This window comes from Carettochelys insculpta, chromosome 2 (assembly GCF_033958435.1).
Source record: "Carettochelys insculpta isolate YL-2023 chromosome 2, ASM3395843v1, whole genome shotgun sequence".
NCBI lineage: Eukaryota > Metazoa > Chordata > Testudines > Carettochelyidae > Carettochelys > Carettochelys insculpta.
The window spans coordinates 1,627,685-1,640,152 of NC_134138.1; the positions used below are offsets into that span (position 1 = coordinate 1,627,685).

General features: G+C 70.1%; 1 protein-coding gene across 7 annotated transcripts in view; it reads right to left on the reverse strand.

Moving 5' to 3' along the window:
* PLEC (plectin) overlaps positions 1 to 12,468 on the reverse strand; it is a 141,799-nt gene that overhangs the window by 81,479 nt on the left and 47,852 nt on the right. For 2 of the 7 annotated variants that reach the window (XM_074986406.1, XM_074986405.1), the window contains exon 1: positions 1,595 to 2,094. The exons of 4 other annotated variants lie outside the window; for them this stretch is intronic. In XM_074986406.1, coding sequence (XP_074842507.1) covers positions 1,595 to 2,078 — 484 coding nt within the window. In that variant the 5' untranslated portion in view covers positions 2,079 to 2,094. Of the gene's footprint in view, positions 1 to 1,594; positions 2,099 to 12,468 lie in introns of those variants that run through there. One more of the 7 variants, XR_012644305.1, reaches the window with a different exon arrangement.

The window sequence follows — 12,468 nt, forward strand, 5'->3', positions numbered from 1 at the left end:
TTTTCCAACATGCGTTACCTTACACTTACCCACATTAAATTTCATTTGCCATTTTGCTGCCCAATCACTCAGTTTGCTGAGATCTTTTTGTAGTTCTTCACAATCCCTTTTGGTTTTGACTGTCCTGAACAACTTGGTGTCATCTGCAAACTTTGCCACCTCACTGCTTACCTCATTTTCTAGATCATTGATGAACAGGATCGGTCCCAGGACTGACCCCTGGGGAACACCACTAGTTACCCCACCTCCACTGTGAAAATTTACCATTTATTCCAACCCTTTGTTTTCTGTCTTTTAATCAATTCCCGATCCGTGAAAGGATCTTTCCTCCTATCCCATGACCACCTAATTTACATAAAAGCCTTTGGTGTGGGACCGCGTCAAAGGCTTTTCTGCCTCCTGTCCGTCCGTCCCAGCCCAGGCCTGCCTCCTGTCCGTCCCAGCCCAGTCACCCAGCCCAGGCCTGCCGCCTGCCCGTCCGTCCCAGCCCAGGCCTGCCTGCAGTCCGTCCGTCCGTCCGTCCCAGCCCAGTCACCCAGCCCAGGCCTGCCTGCAGTCCGTCCCTCCCAGCCCAGGCCTGCCTGCAGTCCGTCCCAGCCCAGGCACCCAGTCCAGGCCTGCCTCCTGCCCGTCCGTCCCAGCCCAGGCACCCAGCCCAGGCCTGCCTCCTGCCCGTCCGTCCCAGCCCAGGCCTGCCTGCAGTCCGTCCCAGCCCAGTCACCCAGCCCAGGCCTGCCTCCTGCCCGTCCGTCCGTCCCAGCCCAGGCCTGCCTGCAGTCCGTCCCAGCCCGGCCACCCAGCCCAGGCCTGCCTCCTGCCCGTCCGTCCGTCCCAGCCCAGGCCTGCCTGCAGTCCGTCCCAGCCCGGCCACCCAGCCCAGGCCTGCCTCCTGCCCGTCCGTCCGTCCCAGCCCAGGCCTGCCTGCAGTCCGTCCCAGCCCAGTCACCCAGCCCAGGCCTGCCTCCTGCCCGTCCGTCCGTCCCAGCCCAGGCACCCAGTCCAGGCCTGCCTCCTGCCCGTCCGTCCGTCCCAGCCCAGGCCTGCCTGCAGTCCGTCCCAGCCCGGCCACCCAGCCCAGGCCTGCCTCCTGTCCGTCCGTCCGTCCGTCCGTCCCAGCCCAGCCACCCAGCCCAGGCCTGCCTCCTGCCCGTCCATCCCAGCCCAGGCCTGCCTGCTGTCCATCTGTCCCAGCCCGGCCACACAGCCCAGCCCTGCCTGCGGTCCGTCCGTCCCAGCCCAGCCACCCAGCCTCCTGCCCGTCTGTCCCAGCCTGGCCACCCAGCCCAGTGGCAGGCAAGCCAGACCCCCGCACCCCTGCTCCCCTACACATGCAAGCCAGGTGGGAAAGGGTTAAGGGACCAAGTCTGGTGTGGCGGAGGAGGAGCCCACTGCTCTGGCAAAGCCGGCTCCCAAGGCAGCGCCACACCCCCTTACCCCCGCACACAGACCCCTGAGAGGCTGCAGCCGTGCCCCAGCGCTGCCCCCTTGGAACGCACGCAGCTGCCCCGCGCCCGCCGCCCAGCACTGCTCCCAGGGCAGCACTGGCCCCACACGCGCCCCAGCTCCCCCCCGGCCGGCCCCAGGAGTCACTGACCTCGGGCAGGGCTGGGCTCCGGAGCCAGCCTGGACACTCCCCCGGCCACGGCAGCCTCCACGTGCTGCTCCTGTCTCCTGCGGTACGCCTGGCGCGAGCCCCCGGCCACCTCCCCGCGTGCCTGCAGCTTTGGGGGGCAGCTGGCCGGGCCCGGCACCGCCTGCACCCGGGGGCCCGCGGGGCGCCCGCGCTGCAGGGAGACGGGCACGATCTCAGGGGGCAGGTGCAGGACCTGCCGCAGGTGGCCGATGCCCTCGTTGGTCAGGTACCAGTAGCAGTGGCGCCAGGCGAAGGTCTCACGCACCAGCCCCCGCGCCTTGAGCGCGCCCATGGCCCGCATCACCTGCAGATTGGTGACGCCGGGCAGCTGCGGGTGCAGGCTCTGCGGGCGCGGGTCCTTCTTGGCCACCATCACGCCCTCGCGGAAGAGCAGCTCGTGGATGGCACGCAGCCGCTCCAGGGGCATCAGCATGCCAGCCACCATGGTGGGCACGGCCGCGCCCCGCAGGCACAGCAGCCAGGGGCCAGGAATGGGCTCTCCACAGGCGGGCAGCCGGCCGGCCGGCGCGGCACGCCTGCCTCCTGGCCTGGCTCAGCTCGGCTCGGCTCAGCCCGTCACAGCGGCTCCGCCCCCACGCCGGCATGGGGGGGCAGGCACATGGCTCACTCCCTGGCTGGGACACATGCGGCTGGGGGTGGGGGCGCTCAGCAGCCCCTCCCGGGCACCAGGCCTGGAGCGATGGGGAGGCGGGCGCCCCGGGGGAGGAGGGAGCCGCCAGATTCGGCGGCTGTGGCTGGGCAGGAGTTTCATCATACTTTCCCCTCCGTCTCCCACAGGCGGGGCGGGGCGGGACGGGGCGGGGGGCACCCCACACTTCGCTCCCCACTCTGACTCTGCCAGGAGTGTCAGGAAAGGGGGACCCCGGCCAGGCCTGGCGCAGCACGGGGCAAACCCTGCACCTCACAGCCGGGGCACGTGGGCGCGGCCGGACCGGACCGGACCGGGCCAGGGCAGCCGCCCGGATCTGCTCCTGGAGGCTCCCGCCCCCCCAGCCACGCAGCCGCTCATTCCTGGCAGCACGCCCGGAGGCCAGGCGGGGCAGGCGGAGGCTGCTTAACCATTCCCACGCCAGCCCGGCAGCCGCTTGGCCAACCCCTCGCCGGGGATCAGCACCGGGCCGGGGGCAGGTTCCCTCCAACCAGAACCACCCCTCGCCGGGGATCAGCACCGGGCCGGGGTCAGGCTCCCTGCAACCAGAACCACCCCTCGCCGGGGAACAGCACCGGGCCGGGGTCAGGCTCCCTGCAACCAGAACCACCCCTCGCCGGGGAACAGCACCGGGACGGGGTCAGGCTCCCTGCAACCAGAACCACCCCTCGCCGGGGAACAGCACCGGGACGGGGGCAGGTTCCCTCCAACCAGAACCACCCCTCGCCGGGGAACAGCACCGGGACGGGGTCAGGCTCCCTGCAACCAGAACCACCCCTCGCCGGGGAACAGCACCGGGACGGGGGCAGGTTCCCTCCAACCAGAACCACCCCTCGCCGGGGATCAGCACCGGGCCGGGGTCAGGCTCCCTGCAACCAGAACCACCCCTCGCCGGGGAACAGCACCGGGACGGGGGCAGGTTCCCTCCAACCAGAACCACCCCTCGCCGGGGATCAGCACCGGGCCGGGGGCAGGTTCCCTCCAACCAGAACCACCCCTCGCTGGGGAACAGCACCGGGACGGGGGCAGGTTCCCTCCAACCAGAACCACCCCTCGCCGGGATCAGCACCGGGCCGGGGGCAGGTTCCCTCCAACCAGAACCACCCCTCGCCGGGGATCAGCACCGGGCCGGGGGCAGGTTCCCTGCAACCAGAACCACCCCTCGCCGGGGATCAGCACCGGGCCGGGGGCAGGTTCCCTCCAATCAGAACCACCCCTCGCTGGGGAACAGCACCGGGCCGGGGGCAGGTTCCCTCCAACCAGAACCACCCCTCGCCGGGGATCAGCACCGGGCCGGGGGCAGGTTCCCTGCAACCAGAACCACCCCTCGCCGGGGATCAGCACCGGGCCGGGGGCAGGCTCCCTCCAACCAGAACCACCAATGGCCAAAGGGTAAACCGAGGCAACCCGAGACGGCCAGAGCCGCTGCGAGCACAGGGCCAGGAAGAGCCCCTGGAGATGTGCCGTGCCCTGCCCAGCCCAGCCTCCAGCTCCGACACGCCCCTGCCTTGCTACCGGGAACAGAGCCACCCAGGTCGCCGAGCACCTGCGCCTGGAGAGAGTGTGGTCACCCGCTGCCAAGGGTACACCTGTCCCCCCATGGACTTCCCCGACCAGTAACCCCGACAGCACCACACACCCGTCCCCCCATGGACCTCCCCGACCTGTAACGCCCCGACAGCACCACGCACCCGTCCCCCCAAGGACCTCCCCGACCAGTAACCCCGACTGCACCACGCACCCGTCCCCCCATGGACCTCCCCGACCCGTAACCCCCCGACAGCACCACACACCCGTCCCCCCATGGACCTCCCCAACCTGTAACCCCGACAGCACCACGCACCCATCCCCCCATGGACCTCCCCGACCCGTAACCCCAACAGCACCACGCACCTGTCCCCCCATGGACCTCCCCGACCCGTAACCCCGACAGCACCATGCACCCGTCACCCCATGGACCTCCCCGACCAGTAACCCCCCGACAGCACCACGCACCCATCCCGCCATGGACCTCCCCGACCCGTAACCCCGACAGAACCACACACCTGTCCCCCCATGGACCTCCCCGACCCGTAACCCCCCGACAGCACCACACACCTGTCCCCCCATGGACCTCCCCGACCCGTAACCCCCCGACAGCACCACACACCTGTCCCCACATGGACCTCCCCGACCCGTAACCCCCCGACAGCACCACGCACCCATCCCCCCATGGACCTCCCCGACCAGTAACCCCCCGACAGCACCACGCACCCGTCCCCCCATGGACCTCCCCGACCACTAACCCCGACAGCACCACGCACCCGTCCCCCACCAACCCGTAATCCCGACAGCACCACGCACCCGTCCCCCCATGGACCTCCCCGACCACTAACCCCGACAGCACCACGCAGCCGTCCCCCCATGGACCTCCCCGACCAGTAACCCCCCGACAGCACCACGCACCCGTCCCCCACCGACCCATAACCCTGACAGCACCACGCACCCATCCCCCACCAACCTGTAATCCCGACAGCACCACGCACCCATCCCCCACCAACCCGTAACCCCCGACAGCACCACTCACCCGTCCCCCACCGACCCGTAACCCCCGACAGCACCACGCACCCGTCCCCCACCGACCCGTAACCCAACACCACCACGCACCCGTCCCCCACCGACCCGTAACCCCGACAGCACCACTCACCCGTCCCCCACCGACCCGTAACCCCGACAGCACCACGCACCCGTCCCCCACCGACCCGTAACCCCGACAGCACCACGCACCCGTCCCCCACCGACCCGTAACCCCGACAGCACCACGCACCCGTCCCCCACCAGCCCGTAACCCCGACAGCACCACGCACTCGTCCCCCACCGACCCGTAGCCCCCGAGAGCACCACGCACCCGTTCCCCACCGACCCGTAATGCCGACAGCACCACTCACCCATCCCCCACTGACCCGTAATGCCGACAGCACCACTCACCCATCCCCCACCGACCCGTAACCCCCGACAGCACCACTCACCCGTCCCCCACCGACCCGTAACCCCGACAGCACCACGCACCCTTCCCCCACCAACCCCTCACCCCCAACTGCTGCACACACTCATTCCCCACCGACCCGTAACCCCGACAGCACCACGCACCCTTCCCCCACCGACCCGTAACCCCGACAGCACCACACACCCATCCCCCACCGACCCGTAACCCCGACAGCACCACGCACCCATCCCCCACCGACCCGTAATCCCGACAGCACCACGCACCCATCCCCCACCAACCCATAACCCCGACAGCACCACGCACTCGTCCCCCACCGACCCGTAATCCCGACAGCACCACGCACCCATCCCCCACCGACCCGTAATCCCGACAGCACCACGCACTCGTCCCCCACCGACCCGTAACCCCGACAGCACCACGCACCCGTCCCCCACCGACCCGTAACCCCGACAGCACCACGCACTCGTCCCCCACCGACCCGTAATCCCGACAGCACCACGCACCCGTCCCCCACCGACCCGTAACCCCGACAGCACCACGCACCCGTCCCCCCATGGACCTCCCCGACAGCACCACGCACCCGTCCCCCACCGACCCGTAATCCCGACAGCACCACGCACCCGTCCCCCACCGACCCGTAACCCCGACAGCACCACGCACCCATCCCCCACTGACCCGTAACCCCGACAGCACCACGCACCCGTCCCCCACCAACCCGTGAGCCCGACAGCACCACGCACTCTTCCCCCACTGACCCGTAACCCCGACAGCACCACGCACCCGTCCCCCACCAACCCATAACCCCGACAGCACCACGCACCCATCCCCCACTGACCCGTAACCCCCGAGAGCACCACGCACCCGTCCCCCACCAGCCCATAACCCCGGCAGCAGCACGCACCCGTCCCCTCCAACTGCTGCACACACCCATTCCCCACCGACCCGTATCCCCGACAGCACCACTCACCCGTCCCCCACCGACCCGTAACCCCGACAGCACCACTCACCCATCCCCCACCGACCCCTCACCCCCAACTGCTGCACACACCCATTCCCCACCGACCCGTAACCCCGACAGCACCACGCACCCATCCCCCACCAACCCGTAACCCCGACAGCACCACTCACCCGTCCCCCACCGACCCGTAACCCCGACAGCACCACGCACCCGTCCCCCACCGACCCGTATCCCCGACAGCACCACTCACCCGTCCCCCACCGACCCATAACCCCGACAGCACCACACACCCATCCCCCACCAACCCGTAACCCCGACAGCACCACTCACCCGTCCCCCACCGACCCGTAACCCCGACAGCACCACGCACCCGTCCCCCACCGACCCGTAACCCCGATAGCACCACTCACCCGTCCCCCACCGACCCGTAACCCCGACAGCACCACGCACCCGTCCCCCACCGACCCCTCACCCCCAACTGCTGCACACACTCATTCCCCACCGACCCGTAACCCCGACAGCACCACTCACCCGTCCCCCACACCGACCCGTCACCCCCAACTGCTGCACACACTCATCCCCCACCGACCCGTAACCCCGACAGCACCACGCACCCACCCCCCACACCGACCCGTTACCCCCAACAGCCACACGCACCCATCCCCCACTGACCTCACAGCTGTGTGCACCCATGCCCCACTGAGCCCACTACAAAAGCCCTGCAACAGCCGTACCCCCACCCCCACTGACTCGCCACCCCGTAACACTGGGACAGCCATACATACCCATCCCCCGCCCTGATAACCCTGGACAGCTGCGAGCACCCCCCTCACTGGGATGGAGCAGCAGCTGTGTGAGTGAGAGCTACAGGCGGAGCAGCTCCCACTGGCGGGGAACGGCCCCGGCTGGGGTAACCTCGGCTGGCAGGTAACAGGGACACAGAGCAGGGAGGAGCCCGGCTGGGTTTGCATCGGGGAGGCAGTTAGTGAGCGTCAGGCTGGAGGCTGGGGAGGAACCGGGCAGGCGCAGCCAGGGGCTCCAGGCCTGGGGTCCCCTCCAGGGGATCTCCTCCCCCACCCCGGGGGTCAGACAGACACTTCCGGCCGCTGCATCGCTGTCCCCGAATAACCCTTCTCTGCCACCTGCTGAGTGACCCGCACAGCCTGGGCCCCCGAACTGCGCTACACCTGGTGGCAGAGGTGGGATCTCCGTCACCCTATGGATGAACCTCGACAGGACGTGATGGGGCGCAGGCGGCCGACCGGTGGCTGGTTAGGTCCAGGTGTGCTGACAGGCAGTGAGACGCAGTCCCCAGAGGCAGAGGGGCCCATGAGGAAGCTGGCACCCTTAGGGGGCCTTCACCAACAGCAGCAATGGTGTGTTATCGGCTCCTTAAAACAAACCTTGTCCGGCTGTGCGAGGGGGAGGGAGGCTCCCTGGTGGCAAATCCACCAGACCCCGCTCAGCCTGGCTGGAGGAGAATGATCACTCCCTGCAGCTGAGACCAGCCCAGCCCTGGGGAGACTCCAGACCCCACCCAGCTGAGGCTCAGGAAGGGGCTGGGAGCAGCCAGATAAACCCCAGGGCTGCGGGGATGCACACGCCAGTTGGATCTCCTCCCTGCTCAGCGCCTCCTCCAGGGAGCTGAAGTGTCTGGAATGTCCAGAGAGGCTAAAGAAGTCGCAGGACAGGAACAGGAAGGCCAAGAATGGGAGAAACTCCGTCAGGAGCAAGCGGCAGCACGACCGGGCTGCGGCAGAGAGGAGGCGCCAAGAGCCCCCGGCTGCAGTGAGTGGGGAGAGGGCCAGGAGGCCAGGGAATGGCAGCCACTTTGAGACTCACGTGCTGGCCCAGTGTTAGGGCATGGGGGACCTGGATGGGCTTCTCCCCTCCTTCGAGCGAGCCACGAGGTGCACCAGGTCCCCCAGCCAAACGGCTCCTGCAGCTCACTGCCTTGCTGGGTCCCAAGGCCGCAGCGGTGCTCAGCCAGCTGCAGGGGCTGCAGGGACCGGGTCGAACAGGCCCTGCTGCATGAGTTCCGGCTGAGCCCCGAGTGCAGGGAGAAGTACAGGCAGCGCGGAAGAGGCCGGCGGGCAGAGACCTGTGCAGACCCGGCCTCCCGCCTGACGCAAGGGGGTGTTCGGGACGGGGCCCCAGACTGCACAGGACCTGGCTAAGCTGATGGTCCTGGAACGGCCCTGTGGAGCGTCTCTGCCCCACCGGAGGCTGTGGCTACAGGACCGGAAGCCAGAGGACCCGGACAGCGCGGGGAAGCTGGCGGATGAGTTCCTGGACAGATGGGCCGGGGTGAAAGGGAATCCTGGAGAGACCAGTGCAATGGGGGGGAATCACCTAGGGGTGAGCCCAGGAAAGAGGGACCCACCCCCGCCCCCCCGAGGGCCAGCCAGGGCCTGAGGGACACGAGACCTGGTCCGTTATCACTGCAGGCAAAGGGGCAGACAGGCCCTGAGCCCCACGTTCCCGCCAGGCCCCACAGACGAAGGAATACGGGGGCGTGACGCCGCAGGGTGCAAAGGTGTGTGGCAGGGAAACCAGATGGGAGACCTCTGTGGGCATGGGAAGCAGTGGAGATGGCACTGGGCAGACAAGGGGCTTGGACAGCGAGGGACGGGGAGGCGGGGGGCCAGGCAGCGGGGGATGGGGAGAAAAGGGGGACTGTGCAGCAGGGTAGGAGTGGGGGGGACTGTGCAGCGGGGGATGGGGAGGCAGCAGGGGACAGGGAGAAGAGGGGCTGTGCAGTGGGGGAAGGGGAGCTGGGGGCCAGGCAGCGGGGGATGGGGAGACAAGGGGGACGGACAGCAGGGTAGGAGTGGGGGCGGCCGTGCAGCGGGGGACGGGGAGGTGGTGGGGGAGACAGCAGGGGACAGGGAGAAGAGGGGCTGTGCAGCGGGGGACGGGGAGGTGGGGGGGACGGACAGCAGGGTAGGAGTGGGGGCGGCCGTGCAGCGGGGGACGGGGAGGTGGTGGGGGAGACAGCAGGGGACAGGGAGAAGAGGGGCTGTGCAGTGGGGGACGGGGAGGTGGGGGGGACGGACAGCAGGGTAGGAGTGGGGGCGGCCGTGCAGCGGGGGACGGGGAGGTGGTGGGGGAGACAGCAGGGGACAGGGAGAAGAGGGGCTGTGCAGCGGGGGACGGGGAGGTGGGGGGGACGGACAGCAGGGTAGGAGTGGGGGCGGCCGTGCAGCGGGGGACGGGGAGGTGGTGGGGGAGACAGCAGGGGACAGGGAGAAGAGGGGCTGTGCAGCGGGGGACGGGGAGGTGGGGGGGACGGACAGCAGGGTAGGAGTGGGGGCGGCCGTGCAGCAGGGGACGGGGAGGTGGTGGGGGAGACAGCAGGGGACAGGGAGAAGAGGGGCTGTGCAGTGGGGGACGGGGAGGTGGGGGGGACGGACAGCAGGGTAGGAGTGGGGGCGGCCGTGCAGCGGGGGACGGGGAGGTGGTGGGGGAGACAGCAGGGGACAGGGAGAAGAGGGGCTGTGCAGTGGGGGACAGGGAGGTGGGGGGGACGGACAGCAGGGTAGGAGTGGGTTTTTCCCCTGCCCCACTGCCACCAGGGTAGAGTGGCACTGCCACGCTGCAGCGCCTCTGGCTGGGTGTCTCTAGACCACCGGCTCCCGCCCAGCCCCTACAGCCGCCCCGCACAAGGCAGGGCCGGAGGCTCCCGGAGCTGGGGCAGTGAGCCTGGCTCTGCCGGCCTCCAGCTGCCCCCCACCAGGGCAGCCAGGGCACCAGAGACCCCGCTCCGCTCAGCTGGCCCCACCTCTAGGCCAGCCAGGGCACTGCTTGCTCCCCCCGCCCTAGGCAGCAGCCTAGAACCAGCGGGGGCACTGCCCCGCCCCCCCCGGCGGGCCCCAGAGCCAAGTCACCCCAGTAGCTGGCCGACATCCCTCCTGCCGCCCCACCCCAGGAGGCCTGGTCTTGGGCTCTGGCCCAGCACCCCCAGAGACTGGGCCTGGCCTCTGCCCCTGGGAAACCTCCCACTGCCCAGTTCCAGGCGCTGGGCAGCCAGGCCCCACCCCCCCGGAGCCACCCAGCGCCAGCGGCCGTGCCCCACTGTTGGCCAGTGCTTGGCAGGAGGCTGCGCGGTGAGACAGGCCCCCTGGCACAGGGCCAGCGCACTGCCCCACTGCTGCCCCAGGGCCTGGGAGCGCTGCAGTCCGCACCGCCGGGGCGCCAGGGCTTTCCACTGAGCCGGGAACAAAGCAGCGGTTTGTGCAGCCCCAGCCAAGGAAGGGCCTGGAAGCGGCGGTGAGCCGGGCTCAGAGCGTTCAGCCGCCAGAGCTGGCGGGCACCCGACTTTCCCACAGTAAATCAGCCAGACAGACAACAGGGACCCCCCCAACCTCAGCAGCGGCAGCAAACCCCCAGCCCCAACCCACAGGGCCTAGCCACGTGCTGGGCTCTGGGGCGAGGCCCACAGCCCATGGGAACACCCCAGCTCAGGGCAGCCCATAGCAAGGAGGCACCCCCCACCACCGGGGCTACGGCCCCCAGTCCTTACCGCTGGCAGGATGCACTGTGCACAGCACCATCCGTAACGCCGCGAGGCCTGCTTCCAGCAAACCCAACTGGGTCATAAGGGAGCCCCCCGACGCAGCCCTGCGGTGCCCCTCGTCCTGACCCGCAGCCCCCCGACGCAGCCCTGCGGTGCCCCTCGTCTGACCCGCAGCCCCCCGACGCAGCCCCCCGACGCAGCCCTGTAGTACCTCTCGTCTGACCCGCAGCCCCCCGACGCAGCCCTGCGGTGCCCCTCGTCTGACCCGCAGCCCCCCGACGCAGCCCTCCGGTGCCCCTCGTCCTGACCCGCAGCCCCCCGACGCAGCCCTGCGGTGCCCCTCGTCCTGACCCGCAGCCCCCCGACGCAGCCCTGCAGTACCTCTCGTCTGACCCGCAGCCCCCCGACGCAGCCCTGCGGTGCCCCTCGTCTGACCCGCAGCCCCCCGACGCAGCCCTCCGGTGCCCCTCGTCCTGACCCGCAGCCCCCCGACGCAGCCCTGCGGTGCCCCTCGTCCTGACCCGCAGCCCCCCGACGCAGCCCTGCAGTACCTCTCGTCTGACCCGCAGCCCCCCGACGCAGCCCTGCGGTGCCCCTCGTCCTGACCTGCAGCCCCCCGATGCAGCCCCCCGACGCAGCCCTGCGGTGCCCCTCGTCTGACCTGCAGCCCCCCGACACAGCCCTGCGGTGCCCCTCGTCCTGACCTGCAGCCCCCCGACGCAGCCCCCCGACGCAGCCCTGCGGTGCCCCTCGTCTGACCCGCAGCCCCCCGACGCAGCCCCCTGGACACAGCCCTGCGGTGCCCCTCATCTGACCTGCAGCCCCCCGACACAGCCCTGCGGTGCCCCTCGTCCTGACCCGCAGCCCCCCGACACAGCCCTGCGGTGCCCCTCATCTGACCCGCAGCCCCCCGACGCAGCCCCCCGGACACAGCCCCCCAACACAGCCCTGCGGTGCCCCTTATCTGACCTGCAGCCCCCCGACACAGCCCCCCGACGCAGCCCTGCGGTGCCCCTCGTCTGACCCGCAGCCCCCCGACACAGCCCCCTGACACAGCCCTGCGGTGCCCCTCATCTGACCTGCAGGCCCCCGACACAGCCCTGCGGTGCCCCTCGTCTGACCTGCACCCCCCAACGCAGCCCTGTGGTGCCCCTCGTCTGACCTGCAGCCCCCCGACACAGCCCTGCGGTGCCCCTCGTCCCAATTCACAGCCCCCCAACGCAGCCCCCCGGACACAGCCCCCCGACACAGCCCTGCGGTGCCCCTCGTCCCAATTCACAGCCCCCCAACGCAGCCCCCCGGACACAGCCCCCCGACACAGCCCTGCGGTGCCCCTCATCTGACCTGCAGCCCCCCGACACAGCCCCCCGACACAGCCCTGCGGTGCCCCTCATCTGACCTGCAGCCCCCCGACACAGCCCCCCAACCCAGCCCTGCAGTGCCCCTCGTCTGACCTGCAGCTCCCCGACGCAGCCCTGCGGTGCCCCTCGTCCTGACCCGCAGCCCCCCGACGCAGCCCCCCGACGCAGCCCTGCAGTACCTCTCGTCTGACCCGCAGCCCCCCGACAGAGCCCTGCGGTGCCCCTCGTCCTGACCCACAGGCCCCCAACGCAGCCCTGCGGTGCCCCTTGTCTGACCCGCAGCCCCCCGACCCAGCCCGCTGACCCAGCCCTGCAGTGCCCCTCGTCTGACCCACAGCCCCCCG